This window comes from Musa acuminata, chromosome BXJ3-5, assembly GCF_036884655.1.
Source record: "Musa acuminata AAA Group cultivar baxijiao chromosome BXJ3-5, Cavendish_Baxijiao_AAA, whole genome shotgun sequence".
Classification (NCBI taxonomy): domain Eukaryota; kingdom Viridiplantae; phylum Streptophyta; class Magnoliopsida; order Zingiberales; family Musaceae; genus Musa; species Musa acuminata.
In genome coordinates, this window is record NC_088353.1 from 42,883,229 (window position 1) to 42,901,011 (window position 17,783).

The 17,783-nt window shown below is 40.4% G+C and overlaps 4 protein-coding genes across 5 annotated transcripts; 2 read left to right on the plus strand and 2 right to left on the minus strand.

The window, feature by feature from the left end:
- Positions 1-330: 330 nt before the first annotated feature.
- Positions 331-5,469, plus strand: LOC103986363 (SKP1-interacting partner 15). 2 transcript variants are annotated; one of them, XM_009404353.3, is made up of 2 exons: positions 331-1,784; positions 4,901-5,469. In XM_009404353.3, the coding sequence occupies exon 1, from the start codon at positions 515-517 to the stop codon at positions 1,766-1,768; it is 1,254 nt and encodes a 417-aa protein (XP_009402628.2). In that variant the 5' UTR covers positions 331-514; the 3' UTR covers positions 1,769-1,784; positions 4,901-5,469. The 2 variants fall into 2 exon arrangements, with proteins under 2 accessions (XP_009402628.2, XP_009402627.2); XM_009404352.3 differs by having other exon boundaries at positions 332-1,784; positions 4,838-5,469.
- Positions 5,470-6,034: 565 nt separating this feature from the next.
- LOC135638739 (pentatricopeptide repeat-containing protein At2g20540-like) lies at positions 6,035-8,324 on the minus strand. The gene has a single exon (XM_065152067.1). The coding sequence runs from the start codon at positions 8,080-8,082 to the stop codon at positions 6,430-6,432; it is 1,653 nt and encodes a 550-aa protein (XP_065008139.1). The 5' UTR covers positions 8,083-8,324; the 3' UTR covers positions 6,035-6,429.
- A 1,992-nt stretch (positions 8,325-10,316) lies between these two features.
- LOC135638971 (glycine-rich RNA-binding protein RZ1A-like) lies at positions 10,317-13,724 on the minus strand. Its single transcript, XM_065152610.1, has 4 exons — positions 13,597-13,724; positions 11,839-11,964; positions 10,660-11,207; positions 10,317-10,583 (listed from the first exon to the last, which is right to left on the minus strand). Exons 2-3 carry the CDS (start codon positions 11,947-11,949, stop codon positions 10,683-10,685), a joined length of 636 nt encoding a protein of 211 aa, XP_065008682.1. The 5' UTR covers positions 11,950-11,964; positions 13,597-13,724; the 3' UTR covers positions 10,317-10,583; positions 10,660-10,682.
- A 984-nt stretch (positions 13,725-14,708) lies between these two features.
- Positions 14,709-15,869, plus strand: LOC103986360 (uncharacterized). The gene has a single exon (XM_009404348.3). The coding sequence runs from the start codon at positions 14,809-14,811 to the stop codon at positions 15,559-15,561; it is 753 nt and encodes a 250-aa protein (XP_009402623.2). The 5' UTR covers positions 14,709-14,808; the 3' UTR covers positions 15,562-15,869.
- The last annotated feature ends 1,914 nt before the right edge of the window (positions 15,870-17,783 follow it).

Below are 17,783 nucleotides of genomic sequence, written 5' to 3' on the forward strand. Positions count from 1 at the left end.
TTACATATACATATATAATTACGGTATATATGTATATATATATATATATACATATATAAATATACATATATATATACAAGGGCACGAAAGTGGAACTGAGGGTATAATTACGGTATTACCACTCTGTCGCTCTCTCTGCTTCTGTTGTCCTTCACGAGTTGTACTGCATTGGTACTGCCACGATTCGGTGTATATATATATATATATATAACACGAAGGAAGCATACTATTATCAAATAAATACTGAGAATAAATGCTGACCGTCAGATTTCAGAGTTCATCATATTTACACCGAATCGTGGCAGTGGCAATGCAGTACAACTCGTGAAGGACAACAGAAGCAGAGAGAGCGACAGAGTGGTAATACCGTAATTATACCCTCAGTTCCACTTTCGTGCCCTTGGATGCCTCCACCTCAACCGCTTTTGTTTACCTTCCGCCTTGGCCCCGCGCTCCGCCCCCGACCTCGCTCGGCCGCCGAAGCCGGCGACGAGACGTCTCGGCTGCGACGGCGATGCTCGATGGTCGCATGGATCGCGACGAAGAGGAGGAAGAGATGGAGGAGGAGGAATTGGGGCCGGATGGTACGCCGATGCCGTGGCCGACAAGCCCGATCCTACTCCTCCCTCGGGACGCGCTCTATAACGTCCTCGGTCGCCTTACCCTCCGCGAGGCGCTCGCTTGCCGCCCCGTCTGCCGCGTCTTCCTTGACGCCCTCTCCTCCACTCCCTTCTTGGCGTCCCTAGCCCCGCTCCGCCTCCTCGCCCTCCGCCACCCCCGGGCCGCCGAAGCTTCCTCCGCGCCCTCGCTCTACGCCTTCGATCCCTCCCTCCGTCGTTGGCTCCGGCTCCCCCTCGCCTTTCTCCCGTTCCGATCTTCTTCCCCCGTCACCGCCTCCCCTTCCCCCTCTCTCCTCTACCTGTGGGTCGATGCCGTCCCCTCCGCCTCCACCGTCGCCGGTGCCAAGAACCACCCTAAATCCCTCGCCGTATGCAATCCCCTCACCGGATCCCACCGCCTCCTCCCCCCGCTCGGCTCTGCCTGGTCCCGCCACGGCACCGTCCTCGCCGGCCCTGGCGGCGCCGTCCTTGTCGTCACGGAGCTCGCCGCCCTATCCTACGCCCCAGGCACCGATCGCTGGCTTAAGTTCCCCTTAAGCCTCCCCTCCAAGCCGCGGAGCCCGATCCTGATGTCCGGCGCCGTTTTCGCTCTCTGCGACGTCGGCACCCCCTGGCGGAGCCAGTGGAAGCTCTTCTCCTGCCACCTACGCGACCTCGGCGGCACCCGCGGGTGGACCTCGCTCGATCGGCACGAGTGGCGAGACATGTTTAACATCCTGAAGCGGCCGCGGCTCCTTCCTGGTGCGGGGGGCAGGCGGATTCTGATGATCGGAGGGTTGAGGTCCTCGTTCGCGGTGGACGGTCCATGCTCGACGGTCATGATCCTGAGGCTGGATCTGGCGACGATTGAGTGGGAGGAAGCGGGGAGGATGCCGCAGGAGATGTACAGGTGCTTTGGAGGTGGAGTCTTTGGGCCAATGGCAGCACCAGCGGCAGCTGGGGGCAACAATAAGGTGAAAGTCTTTGGTGGAGATGGGAGGATATGGTTCTCAGGGAAGAGGGTGAGAGGAAAGCTGATAATGTGGGAGGAGGACGACATCGGAGGTAGTGGCGGTGGCCTGTGGAGTTGGGTGGACGGTATTCCAGGTTACAATGAGGGCATGTACAGGGGTTTTGTGTTTGATGCTGGATTCACTGCTACACCTTGAATTGCTCAATGAACTGGTAAGATCTTTAAATCTTTTGCCTATAATTTGTGGACAATTCACATCCTTGTTTGATTCAAGTTCTTCAGTCAACATAAATTTCTAGCAAGGCATGTGCTTCTGATTTGATCGATATTTAGAATATCTTGGCACTACATGGAGATTATGTAGAAATTGTTGCCTCTGCTTGATAAGTCTTGTGTAAGATAACCTTTAGATGTTTGAGGTGATGACAAGCCTAAATATAAACTTGATTTTAACGCCTGTTTTTTTTTGTTTCAGTTTAGCATTGCTTGAACAAAACTAGCAGTTAAAACAAAAATCTACTTTAAAGTGGAAGTGTTTTATCTTCTAGAAAAATCTTTGTGGTTTCTCGAGTTAATTTCTTGAAGTTCTCCTTCAGCTGAAACAGCTCACATTTTGGTGCCATCACTAACAAAAACCCATTTGAGGGTTTATGCCATTGTCCAAGTTATTTGGTGGATTTAATCTTTACTACCAGACTTGGTAGTAATCGATAACCTCCCAGTATAATTACCATTAGATTTATGGAGATTAGATTGGTCCTTAAATTTCTATGTTATTTCATTTGAGCCAGGTCCTTTGGTGAAAGGCCTGTCTAGAATTTATTCAAGTCGTTCACTGCAATTTTTCTTTAGTGAAGATAGGAATTGCAGATGATGCTTATTTAGGTAGGGAATGTTTTTTAGGAAATCTGAGTCTCCTACATGTTAAAGGATGAGCGATACAGATTTCTGGTAGGAACTTCTGGGTGAAAGCCTGTAGAAATGTTGAGTCTAATTTTTTATTTATTTTGTAATTAGGTAGCTCATTAAATTAGGATGTTGTTTGTTGCATTTAATAAGTGCTTCAATATGATTTAGACTTTAGAGGTAAATTTACATCATATGAAGCTTTTGGTATGTATTTGGATTTTTTCTTTTTGTGTTTTTTCCTCGACTTGACATTTTGACTCTTAAATATCATGTTGGATGTAAGTTAGGAGTTAATATATAGCACTTGGAAGTTAGAACTGAACAAGGACCCCAGCATTTTAAGTTGATGATCTCCAATTGCTGTGGGAGTTTGTGTATGAAAGGAAATACTTTATTGGGTGTCATCATATTAGGTTACAATAGGCAAAGATGAAATAGTACTTTTAATCTTCTATACCCTTTGATCTTTTGTTTTCTAAATCATGCAAACAAGAGTTACTCAAGAAGACAATTTGTTTATTTACTAAGTGGTTGACCATGGTAAGTTCTAATTTGTGAAAAGATGATAACAAATGTCTAGGAAGCTCAGCAGCATGCTGTTCTGGTTAACAGCTTATTTTGGATAGCAGAGTGATTGATTGACACTCTACAGTAAGGCTCTTGGCACTAGATGTGCCCTTAAAAAAACATTTTAGGGATTTTTATAGCGAAAGCTGGTCGCTTGAGTGGGAAAAGTACATCTAGTATCTCATGTTATTATGGAATACCCTCCTGGGGAGGATACAATTCTACAAGATGGCTGGACAATGTCAATTCAGATTAAATGCTTCATGATAGGCAGGACAGCCAAGGTAGATTCAGTAATAAGCATTGACAAAGGACACACCGACTCTTGGACTATTTTAGTGATGTTGGCTCTAAGAAACTAAATGGCATTGTTATTCTTATAGTTATTCTAAAACTTGTGGAATTTAGTGTATTTATCTTATGTGAATGTATCATGTATATTACACTAATAGGAACCTCAATTTGAATAGATTTTCAATGGCCATAAGTGTTAAAGACCTAATAATATTGAATAGGGTGCTAATTATTTGTCATGGAGCATGCAGATATAGAGTAATCTTTATCAACTCCTCAAAATGGTGGTTTGTGTCTATGTTAAGAGAATAAAATGACTTATCTTGAGGATAAGGTGACAGCAATAACTATCATCATCATTGTTTGGTTGTTGCTATCCTACTAAACCAACACATTGCTAACCATATATTATTTCTTTGCTCAATCAACTGAATAAGTAAGATAGAGGTTGAGGGAATTATGTACTCTTACCAAAACAACACATCTCTAACTATGTTATTATTTCTTTGTTCAATCAACTGGATAAGTAAATATAGAAGTTGAGGGAATTATTTCCTTGTTCAGTCAACTAAAGGTAATTGTTTTGTTTCTAGATTCTGTATTACCAGTAAAATTACATGGAACAAGAATCTTGTTATAACACTGGATAATGAGATAAGCTCAGAGCTGTTGTATTCGTGAAACTACGAAAGGTTGTGAGACATAACACATTAAAGAAGCTAATGTTGAATGCATGATTAGGGGGGCCATATATTCATCAAGCATGCAAACAGTACATGTTATGTATGAAATGGATAGAGTGAAAATTGCTAATCTGGGTGCAGAGCGTCAGTGTTGGTGGAATGCCCTTATTCTTTTCTTTCAGTAAAACTAGCATTATGGGTTTCTGTGTTGAGAGCTGCATCTCACAGAGTTCTTCCTGGAGTTAAATTACTCCATCAGAATGATTTGGGATGTAATTGTGCTTACCACAATGATCATATGAACTCAAGGCCAAGCTTTTGTCTGGGTGGTCTAGACAGGAATTTTTTGTTTGGTTCATTTGCATGGGCTAATTAAATTGACAAACGACAGCTAAGATGTATGTGATCCTCAGAACTTTCTTGAAACTGTAATTGAATATGTAATGGTCTAATTGCTTCTGTGTCTTAACATTTTTTTATTTTATGTTACTGTTCATATTTTATGGCCTTGACAAGCATTTATGGACACATTGCAGTGGAAGATATTAGGCTTATTTCACTTATGTATTGCTTTTCACTTGTCAATTCTATTTTTAGGCATGCTAAAGTAAGTTATCAAGCTCAGTGTTTAATGGTCATACTGTGGGCCATCCTCTTTCATTTTACCTCCTGATGAATAGGTGTAATTGAATGTTTTCCATTCTTGATACAATTAAATACAGGAATAAATATATGCCATCAGAAATTTCTTCTTTTTCATCCTGTTGCTTGTCATATAGGCTGAATAACTTGCTTGCGTTCTTTACGTGCAGCATGTGCAGTGGCGACTGTGATATTAATGTTCTTTATCTGCTTTCTTTGGTGAAAATTTTCAGAGCTGACAATCTAATAATTCATACTCTTCTTCACAAAATAATTCATACTCTCAACAAAAAATCACTGGGAAGGGAGCATGATGCATATCGAAAAATGTGGTGGATAAATCAACATTTGCATCAGGAGTTATGACAGAGGGAGTGCGCCCTATTGCCTTTCTATATACAAGAACCCCTTTTGGAGTAGTTATGCCTGTGTGAAGCTTGTGGTGATCATGTACAAGTTGCCATGGCAATCATGTTCTGTCGATTGAGAATGAGAACCCGAAGGTGTTTCCAGGGGAACTGGAGAGTCAAAAAAGAAGATGCATTCGATTTCTATGTATTTGCTCGGCACCCGCTAAGGTCATCCAGAACGTGCCACTCATGCAACAGTAGTGTTGCAGTGGAATGAAACGAGCGATATATGAATTTGTTCCTGTGCTTATGAAACTGTCAAGCGAATGACATCCAGCTGAGAGGTTTGTCTTCCATAAGCTTATTGCTTATGTAATCATTGATCATCATTCCGGTCATGAAAACATCTTCTATTGTTAGTCTTCTACACTTAAATTTCTGTTGGTTGCCAAGCTAGAAATTCCAAGAAACTCAACTTTTACCCCCCCCCCCAAAAAAAAAGGAAGAAGGTTCTGTCTTTTATTTTTTTCAGGTGACAAATAGTCGCATCGGAACTATTAAGGCGGCATGAGAGCCCGAAAAGTTAAAGCTTCAGAAAGGATCGCATCCAGGATCCAGGTACACATCATCAAGATATCCTTTGAATAGTATGAATAGCACTAACTCTTTGGTGTGTTGTTGATAATGTTACATATGATAGACACATGGATTCCCCAACCTCTGAATCTTAGTGGATTCATTTGGATCCACTTAGGTGCCATGTAGATTAGATGATATGTGGATATCATGTCATCACCAACACACCAAGGAAATTATTAGAAATTGGTGTGAACAATGGTGTCAAGTTTCTCTTTTAACCTTGCAACTTCATAACCATTGTGGTTGTTCATGCCCTCTTGGGGTTATGAGAGCAAGCCTATGAACTGGAAAAGATTCCACTACCATACAAAACTCATATGCATACCTTGCACTTAAATCTTAGTCAAATCCATGTTATCGGAATCAAGATCAGAAGAATTCAATGAGAACTTTCCAAAGCATTGAAATAATTTATACAACAACAACAGAGCATTAGTAACTTCCTCAAATTTAAACCTATGAGTGACACAAGGCCTTCAGATCATCCATTTGCCTTTGTAGATATATAAATCTTCCTACTGTATAAATGCAGTTCCTATCACATATGCTTTTTCTATGTCTAGATATAGATTGTTTGTTCAGATGACTAGCATTACCATCAAAGACTCCCACCCTTTTTCTGAACAACTAATCAAACATTAGAACACTATCTCTCACACCCTTTTGGACTTTGATGCAGAAAGTGTTCCTTCTGAAGAACACTTGATATGTGGTCTCTGACCAGTTAAATTTGCTCCAAGACTATTGTAGCTTCACCTTTCTGAGTACTATGTTCAGCTATAAAAAACTTCTTCTTCTTCTTCTTCTTGACACAAATCTACAGAATTCGTCCGTTCTGCTGTTGATCTTGGAGATCTCGTGAGCTCCGATGCCAACAAGTCAAGCATCTGACATACGTCAACAAAATGTGGATTTGTTTCATCTCCAGCAATAAATTCGTGAACAGCATTGTCCACCTCAATCGAGCTGCACCCTGGCGTCTTCTTCATCTTCCTACTCCTCACCAGTTTCCTCATCTTGGCCACACCATCCCACCTCCCGGCAGCAGCGTAGATGTTCGACAGCATCACGTAGTTGCCGGTGTCCTCTGGCTCGAGCTCAAGAAGTCGCTCTGTCGCCTTCACAGCCGTTTCCACGTCGCCATGGATTCTACAAGCACAGAGCAAAGACCCCCAGATGCTGACATCCGGTGGGAACGGCATCCCATCTACGAGCTCCACCGCGCGACGGATGCAGCCTGCTCGACTAAGGAGATCCACCATGCAACCGTAGTGCTCGATGTCTGGATCGAGACCGTAAACCTTCTTCATCGATTCAAAGTACCACAGCCCCTCGTCTACCAGCCCGGCATGAGAACAGGCCGATAGGAGTCCGAGAAATGTGATGCAATTTGGCCTCACCCTCTTATCCTTCTCCTCCTCCATTTCCACGAACAGCTCGATCGCATCAAGTGCCCTCCCGTGCGTTGCGAGCCCGCCGATCATCGTGCTCCACGATATCACATCCCTATCGCGCATATCCTCGAACAGCTGATGGGCTTGGTCGATGCTGCCGCATTTAGCATACATCTCCATGAGCGCATTGCGGATGAAGGTCTTCTCGAGCAACTTGCGCTTGTTACAGAAGGCGTGTATCCACTTGCCCAGCTCCAGAGCTCCCAGGTGAGCGCATGCCGGCAACACCGACACGATGCTGATGTCGTCGGGCTCTAACCCTTCCGACTGCATCCTATGAAACACCTTAATGGCGTCGGAGTAGCAGCCGATGGAGGTGTAACCAGAGATCAACGCGGTCCAAGAGACCACCGATCTTTTGGGCATTGTGTCGAACAGAGCTCGAGCTTTCCTCATCTGCCCCGATCTAGCATGTGCCGTAATCATCATGTTCCACGAAATCACATCTCTCTCCGCCATTTCGTCGAACAAGCAGTGTGCATCGACCAAATCGTCACATTTGGTGTACATCTCTATCAACGAGTTCTGGATGATAGAATTGGAGCTCAACCCAGACTTGGAAACACGGGCGTGAACTTGCCTTCCGAGATGAAGCACCGGCAGCCCAGCGCAGGCCTTGATCACAAAAGGATAGGTGAACCCATCCGCAAAGACGTGATCCTGCCGCACCATTTGCTTGTACAGGCCGATCGCTTCGAGGAAATGGCTGTTCTTGGCGTAACTTCTGATCATTTCATTGTACAAGAACGCATTCGGTTCCTCGACATGGTCGAAGACCAGAGCGGCGTATTCCAACCTTCCACCGGCACTGCAAACGCTTATGATCTGAGTCGCAAGGTAGCAACTTTGGGAGAGGGCAGAGACCACAATGCGAGCGTGGACTCTCTTCAGTTCCGCGAAACAGGGGCAGCTCCTTAGCATCGGCATGATGTGGTCTTCCATTTCTCTGGCAGCCCGGGTGGGAATCCTCATTCCGTGGGCGACGAAACGAGGAAGGATTGGCGATGATTGCCGGATGATGGAAAGCGGGACCAAGCTTCATGGAGCCAAGGTGGGAGTCCAGCTTCATGGGGGCGAGGCGTTGTAGCGGAGGAGCATGACGGGGAGAAGGAAACTGCACTCACCACTCTAATCTACTCTATGCCGATGTAGAAGATGCTGAGTTGGTACCAACAAATGAATCGAGTACTTTTGGCATAGAGCGAATGAAAGATAATGATTACGAGGAAGTCCATTGTGAACGGATGTGTGAGAAATAATAACAATAATAATTATTATATATTATTAATTATATTTATAATTTTAATTTTTATATTTTAAAAAATTATATTACCATTCTGTGAAACCTCTAAGTTTATTTAGCCTAATATCATCAATCTTACTAATGAAAACTAATGATAATGACTGTGGGCGAGTCCTTGAATGAAAAAAAAGACGATAAATCATTCTGCGTTTGCATTAGCGTCGATACAATTATCGAACGCATTAGCGTCGACACAATTATCGAACGATAAAAGATATTCTGCGTTTGCATTAGCATCAGCATCGATACAATTATCGAACACATTAGCGTCAACACAATTATCGAACGATAAAAGATCCATGTAATTATAAAACAACACCCCTCAACATCACTCAACAATTACATCAATACAAATACAAAACCCATACATCTCATTATCGTTCTCTTCATCCACAACAACTCCCAACCCCAACTACGCCATCATCTATCACCACAACTCCCAACCCCAATTTAGCATCCGTCACCATCAATTAAAACATTAAAAATATTTTTTTTTATTTTTTATTTTCATATTACAATTGATAAAATCAATGATGATAAGATAAATGATTCTAAATTAATCAAATAAATTAAGAAAATCATTAAAAAAAAAAAAAAAAAACACACACACACACACACACAAGTAATACCATGACTTGGTTGCAATTCCTGGAATCATAGTTTCAATTGGCCAAAAGGGGGTGGATTTGCAAGCAAAACCAGGTTTGGTCCAGTTTCAACATACTCATAAGCCAATCCATGTAATTGATTGTAATTATGGTCCAATTTCAACAACTCACAAAGTCAATCCACATAACTGATTGTAATTATAAAGAATGTTCATCAAATTACCTCAAATATTGGTTCCAAAGATTCCAGTACTTCTGCAACTACAAAAAAAATATCATGGTGTCGAACATAATATTACACCTTTGAATTTGCATCAGTAGCAGCAACCGAAAGCACATCTTCTGCAGCAAAGAAATTTATAAAACAAAAACAAAAATCAACTGCATTACATGCATGTCAGGAAGTTGAAATGCCCTCTGAAGCTAATTAAAATCCTAATCTAGACAAACCATCCAACTCCCACATCATTTCTGATATTCATCTTGTCAATTATGTACAAAATCTTATAAATGTAGTAAGTAGCCCCTAATAATTAATCTTGGATCTTGGGTCAAGAAAGAACATAAGCCATGGAACGTTGTATCGAGGCCTCTTTCGAAAGAGAAATTTAGCCTAACTAGCTGAGAAGTGTATGTAAAAAAAATCTTCTGGGTCTTGGGTCAAGAAAGAACATGAGCCATGGAACACATTATTTCAGGGCCTGCAGATATATTTCGGAAGAGCAAATTTCGCATACTCCACTATATCCCATAGCCTTCAAGAAGCACATTTTTTTGTAGGTCCAAATGATCAAAAGGGGGAGCTTAAACTCGAACCAAACTCTCCAAATCACAATCTATGGGAACAAATCAATCGGTCAACTTCTGACAAGCAATCCAGAAATCAGGACACTACTGAATAGGATCACCGGAACAATGCAACATGCTAGGTAACCCAAAAATGTGAGAACGATCACAGGACCAAATTGAACCTGCCAAAAGGTTAACAAAGTTTAAATAATGTCGCTAAAATAACTCAAAAGATTCCAATGGTAGAAACAATGAAATTTACCCAGTATCCATCCCAGAAAAACATATTGGCAGGTGCAAACTGGATGACATCACCAAAGCCTAAAAATCCACTGTTTATCATTTCAGGCATTTCTTAAGGGAGATAAATCTTTTTTTTCCCAAAAAATGCTTCACACGCCTCTAGTCCCACAGAAAAGCAGAGATCTTAACTGAACAAGACTGTATCATTTTATCGAGTTCTCCACCAGCATCCAGATCATCAACATTCCAAACACGCAAGACCATGATAAGGATCTTACTAAAGCACAGAATCCAACATGGGGAACGCACAAACGATAAAGCACCAAGCAGCAGCAATTTCCAGAAAGAACAGGGCACTGTATTATAGCAACATTTATCATATAACCAGTGGCATCCAAGCCCTGAAGTAGCACCAAAGTAGCATGCCTGACAGATGCAAAGCAGAGTACCATAGAACACCATAACTAAAGCGAGTAACAAGGCCAACTACCACCTTAATCACCAGTACTGGTATCAAACTAGCTCCATGACTGCATATGATGGCATAAAAATAAAAAAGTTATTTTGCAAAAATGCCAAAAATGAGATAATGTAGCTTAATCATACCTGGATCATAAGCAGCAATGGGATCAGGATCTGTAGCTGCCTCCACTAGGGCGTTCATATGGTCCAGATCGATCACGGTTATAACGATCACCTCCCATGCCCCCACCTCCACGGCCTCCTCCATCCCTACTACGACCACTATATCGGTCACCATTCCGGTCAGGACCATATCGATTATTATTGCCACGACTACCCCCATACCTGTCATCTCTGCCACCATACCCATCCCCTCTTGCACCATCACCAGAAGGGCATTCCCTAGCAAAATGACCAGGCTTGCCACATTTAAAACAATCACCACTATTTGAACCTCGTCCACTACCACCAAAATCGCGACCACGCCCACGAGATCGATCTCGATCAAAGTCACGCCCACCATCACGATCCCTGCTAGCAGGACCTTGTGGTTGAGCTCTTTCCACAAGAATAGATCGCCCATCCAGATCCATCCCATTCATGGCTTCGATAGCTTCTTCCATAGCTCCCTTGTCATCAAAAGTGACAAAGCCAAATCCACGGGAACGACCAGAAAACTTGTCAACAACAATCTGCAGGTTGGATGTAACACTAAATTATGCAAAATAAATTTTAGTGAACCTTGTACAAACAAAAACTAAACAGGAGTTTGTAAGCAGCAGTAAAAAAAAAAAGATATTGAGCTTTGTCTCATCCTATTTGGAATAATTACAAATGGCAACTTCAGAGTTTTCAAAATCCTTCCAACAAACTATAGAAGGCACCGGAAAACAGCTTTGTTCGTGCTTCACAGGAATTAGAACAAGTCTTATTACAGTTAATCTGAAGATATGCAGTGATAAATATAAAAACATCTTGCTATAACAAAAAACTATCTTTGGCACTGTTAAATGCTTAATAGCAATGATAGTATCACACTATTGGTGTATATAGTTATATGTAAAACAACATTTAGTTGAACCTTGGACTCAAAAACTTTTCATGCATTAACACCAGATGCACTATGTCCTAAAAAAGAAAAGAACATACGTGGTGGGGACCAAACAAAAGTTGTATCAATATTTTTCTGCAAAATATTTACTGCCCATTAATATAAATATTCCTCTATGCAAGTAGACATATTAAATATTTTATGGAGACTATAAGGAAAAACAAACAGATTTCGCTTTTCCAGAAATAGTGAAAAAAAGTTATATATGCCACCTTTGCCTCAGTGATTTGACCAAACTTTTGAAATGCCTCCTTCAGATCTTCATCAGTTGTTGACCATGAGAGGCTGCCTATAAAGCACCGGTACTCCTCTATTTCTGACATTTTCAATTTAACTAACTGCACAGAGGAAGAAACATACAAGAACAAAACATACGATCAGTTACAAGCGATTTCAAATTTGAATCAACAAACTGATAAGACAATAAGATCAGCAGATTAACTATTCATATAAAAGAAGCACAATGTGCTCCAACAGATACCTGCAAAATGAGAGATGTTCATTACTAAACAAAACACACAACCACTCATGTCCATTATATTTGCAGCAAGTTACAATTTCAATCAACCCTCATGGGTAAGATAAGGTTGACATATTAACCAATATGATATGAAAGAAATTATCATAGTGTAAATCCTCTCATACAATCTAATTTCAAGAAAATATATTGTAGGCCATGCTAATGCTTACACTGACTCCTTTTATCTTTCACACTTGTCAATATACATGAAAAACGAAGTTTGTCAGGCAATTGTAACACTAGGAGAGTTCTAAAGATCTCTTCAGACATTTTAAGATGAAGGTCCATAAAAAGAGGTAATTTAACTTGAAGTCAAATACCAAAACATAAATACAACGGAAAACGGTCACCACACAATTGAAATCCACTTTGTGAACAAGTAAACCAGGCAAGTTATTATTAATACAATCAGAATTGTCCAGGATTTACAAATCTTTTATTACCAACTATGATAGAAATATACCAAACTCTAGTGTTGCAATTTTGATTTTAAAAAAAACCCGAATAGTTACTATCTTCTAATATTATGTCAGTGGTGTGAACGTGAAGCACAAATGAAACTGGTGTTCAGCTTAATAAAAAAGGTACCAAGAAAGAATGTATGGTCCAGAAATGATCTAATTATGTTGGCAGCATGTCACCGTACAACTCTTACACAGTTTCTCTCTCTAAAACTTATACGGTTAATTCACATATTTTGACTATGATATCAACCACTCGATACAACAAACATAAAAGTGCAAAAAAGTCGCGTACTCCCATATCAAACATGTAGCCGACCTGATATGTCTACTCCCTTCATCTTTATGAAGATTCACAAGGTTCAATAAAACATACATAAAGGCCAACCAGCGAAACAGGATATGAACTGACACTCCAACAAAGTCACCTACTCCAATTAAAACAGTTTAAATTATTGATTTGATGACTGTTTAATATCCAGAAAATAAAAAGTAACATTCGTAATACAAATGAATCAAAGATAGAAACCTTAAATCAACCTCTGTATTCAACAAAACCTAAAATCAAGAAGATCACGAGGTATACGGTTACAAGAACCTTAATCGTCCGCGCAAGAAAACTAGCACCTGTATAGAGCAAAACCTTAAATCAAGAAAATCACGAGAATTAAGTGCATAGTTACAAGAACCTTAATCGTAGGCTAAAGTAAACCAACACCAGCATCCAGCGATACCTTGAGTTAAGAAAATTACAAGAACCGTACCCTAATCGACACGCGCAGGAAAACTAACACCGTATTCAACAAAACCCTACCTAAGTCAAGAAAATCACAATAATTAGGTCCATGGTAACGAGAACCCTATCGTACACCCAAGACTATGCTAACAATGATAGAGAAACCTTCGAGACCGAACAAATCTTGAAACAATATTACCATAAGGAAAGGATCGAAAACGAGATTACGACGATCTCCTGGTTCAGATCTAACCTGGGAGTCACCCAGCGGCGAGAGGACGAAGATCCGCGAGGCGGCGGGGAAACCCTAGAACTCGAGCTCGAGCGCGTGCGGCTGCCCTTTCTCTCCGTGAGATGTTTTGCTTACGCAAAGCATCGAAAAAGAAGACCTATATATCGGCCCGGTCCGTGCATGAGCGACCGGCTTGGCTAATTCTGGGTCAAATCTGACGTGCCGGTTCGAGTTGGCGAACCCATGTTTCTAAAAGAATAATCAAAATTAACCCCAAATAGGATAATTAATTTTATTAACATATTTATTCTTTAAAATTGGAGAAATAACGTATTTGTTACTAATAAATTTTATTATGACACGTATATCCTCTTTTTTTCTCACTGATTGTTGTATTTTTCCTCTTTTCCTTTTTTTATTTTTCACTGTTGATTTTGGACAAAAAAGAATGGTAGTTTGATAATTATATTACATGTTAAAAGGGAGTTATAATTTTGGAGTTGACATAAAATAGGGTTGAAATTTTAATTGCAATTAAATCACATAAGATCGATTTTGATTTAAATTTTATTAAATAATTTGTGTTTTAAAAAATATTTTTTTAAATCACGAAGTATCGATTAAAAATGAAATTGGAACCATCATATTTCGATTCTAAAAACCTAAAATTATAATTGAATCATCATAGATCGATTTGGTTCGATTTAGAATCAATAAATCATCGTGCTAGTTCAATTTCGATTCGAGTCCAATTTAGTTTCAGTGAATCGAATCGTGAAGCAACAATAAGTTAGATGAGAACCATATTATATTTATTTATTTATTTATAATAAATTCTACGAGAAATTTCTATAAGAATATAGCATTGTTTCTGTGCTTACAATATATATATATATATATATATATATATATATATATATATATATATATCGTTTAATAACATGGTATTAAGTTAGAGGCATAAAGGTAAATACGCATCTCAGAAATATCTTTTCTTATAGAAAGGGTAACTTGACTTGCAGCCCAAGCAATCCTCTCCAAATTTATTCTACTTCCGAAACTACCCCAACTGATTAAATGGAATTACCAAGTCCACAGGCCCAAACCCCCCGATATAAGGCGCTCTCCTGTGTCCTCAAAACCCTATCGTGCCACCCCGGTCCCGATGCGTCTTCCCTTCCCCGATCCCCCCGTGGCCTTCCCTAGTCGCCTATTGCCTCGCCGGTGATCGATATGGCGGCGGAATTGGCTGTGTCGGCGGCCCCCGCCGCTTACTTCCCGGTCGTCTTCTTCGACGGCGATAGCGAGATCGACGTTGGATCTGTTCTGGTGCACCCGTCGGTCGGCTTTAAGAAGTTCCAGGCCAGCGTCAGCCAACGGATCGGTGTCGCCCCTCACCAGATCTCCATCTCCCTCGTCCGCCGCAAGAAGGCCCGGGTGTCTCCGGAGGTCCGCCGCAAGGTGACGATTGACGAGGCGTCCGACTTCGCGGCGATCGCCCGCGAGAGGGACTGCTTCGTCCTCGCCGTACTTCGCCGGCCACGGCGGGAGAGGCGGGGCCGGTCCAAGAGGAAGAGCCATGAAGTCGGCGAGGAGAAGAAGGCGGTTCCGGAGATGACGATCCTGAGGCGGAACCCGATGGGGTCCGGGGTCCTCGATCCGATGCGCGGTGGGCTGGTGCCGGAGGCGATCGCCGGATTGGGGCTGTGGGACTACGAGGCCCAGCTGCGGAGCATCCAGCGGCAGCGGGAGAGGCTCCTGATATCGACCGCGGCGGCGGCGGCGGCGGAGGTCTCGTACTACCCATTCGCTGTCGGTCATCGTCCTTCGTCGCCGGCCTCGTGCCGTGAGTGCGAGGCGGCGAAGGCGGATGGTCGGTCGCCGGGGTTCCATTGGTGCGTCCACGACGCGGTCACCATTGGCTTCCGGTCGCCGGTGGGGCCCATCCAGCGTCCCTCGAAGAGCCACGTCGAAGCTTCCGCTTAGCTGGACGGATACGATCGAACGCATCCCTTTTTTATTTCCATCTTTATTTTCGATTTAATTCTTCGTTAAAAAAACGAAAAGGGTAGAGAGAGAGAGAGAGAGAGAAGAGAGTAGACTTTGAAGTGTGTGTTTGTACACGGGGTGGCGTTAAAAATACGAACCTCGGTGTGATGGTATCAGGGAGTATACCGTATGATACAAGTGATGACGGTGGTGAGCTCCGCCGGGGAAGGAGGAGCTACAATTTGTGAATGGGTGCGTCGCATTGACGTCCGAGATACAGTTTGGTCCAAAGCTTAGAGGAGTAATCCCTTTTATCCTTTATGTGAAAAGCGAAAGTATTAAAAGTAATAAAAGGTATATATATATATATATTTGATATAAATTTTTATTGTATTTATTATGTTAATTTTATATAATTATTATATCTTCGATAAATGGTTTTATATATGATCGTTATCAAAATTAGATCAGAGTGGGCCATTCGCTAATGGGAAGCCAATGGTCTTTTTTTCATCAGATGATGTTTTAAACGTTTCGATCGTTGGATACTGCTTTAAATGTTTCAGCCAATGCATTTGTCGTTGGTAAAATGAGTGGCAGATGCATGAACACATGCCGAACTATTCTTCTCAGCTTGTTCATGGTTATATGCAGATGATGATTCGGGTAAAGTAATGTATTGCATAATAAAATTATATTTAATCTCGATGATCACCAAATCTCCTTATAAAATGCATCCAGCTGACAATATATATATATATATGTCAACTGAAATTTGCAAGGGCGAATATGTCAACTGAAACTTCGTTAGTTGTTAGGTTGCTTGTGACAAGAAGTGATCGACCAAATAAATTGATGGAGAAGCAACTATTATGATAAATTGAGGAAGAAGCAAATCGGAGGAGAACCGGTTCGATTAATCAATTAATTAATGAGATTACAGTAACCGGTTCGGTGGAGATGTGCCAACCACAAATGGAAAACCAAAATTTCAATTTTTTTTAAAATAAAAATATTAATTATTTTTTAAAAATCTAATCTTTGTTTTATATTAATATTGTAACATCCTAAAATTTTTCTTACGTCATCACATCTTTCCATAAATATATTTAGAGTCAAAATAAATAAATAATTTATTTATTAATCAAATCATAAGCCTAATGTATTTATTGAAGGATATAATAATTCTGATGACTTTATTAGGAAGGTTTGTTCTTTATTGGAATTCGATTTAGTGATAGTGGAAGATTGATTTAAAAATAAAAAATAAAAAAATTTAACAACATGAACTTTAATAAGTCAACTAAAAAATAAATACATGATAAAAAATTAATTATTTTATTTTGACATATATTAAATACCTGAATAACCATTCTTCTAATAACGAAAGACGATTGAAATAGTAAACTCTCAAGTGGGAATGAAGTTTCTCCGAATAATAGATAGAGGAACAGTCCGGCTATCACGTCTAATGACTTGCTAATCCCATAAAGAAATCGTCGTATCTATCATTAACAAAAAAAATAACATCATTTCGATTATGTCTATATTTGAATAAAATAATATATTTAAAATATTTATTTCAAACATCATTAATATCAAATAATATCAATTAGCTCTCAATCGACATAGATTAAATATACCTTTAACAAATGACTGTTTGTATCTACGTAGAAAAGAGTTTAATATCTAATTGTTTACTCAAATTATCGATAAGTCATATGATTAATCATGGTCCAGTCATACTATTCTCCATGACATCAATTATCTCATCGGTTATTTTTCCTTCATTCAGTGGTGTTATATCCTTGGGAGACTTAATTATATTTTTTAGGTAACTTATTTCTCGATTAAGGCTTAGTCTTGGAATCTAATTTTCCAGATTTATTTTTATAGAAACTCTAATTCTTTTATTCTTGCATAATAATAGAATAAAGTTATTTCTTTTTTAGAAAAATAATTATCAAATTTTCTTATGGACTACTTTACATGATGAATCCATCAATTCCTTTGAATTAAACCAAATGGGATTCAAAAGGAGGGAAAACAAAAAAAAAAATCAACTTTTTATATTTTCTATATTTATTTAATTTAATGAAAAATTAGGCAACAAAAATTCCGATAATTATCAGTCAACATAAGTACGTCGTCTTCCCCTAACGGAGATTTAGCCTTCTGGTAAACACACACGGTTACGTACACCTCCTCTCTCTGAATGC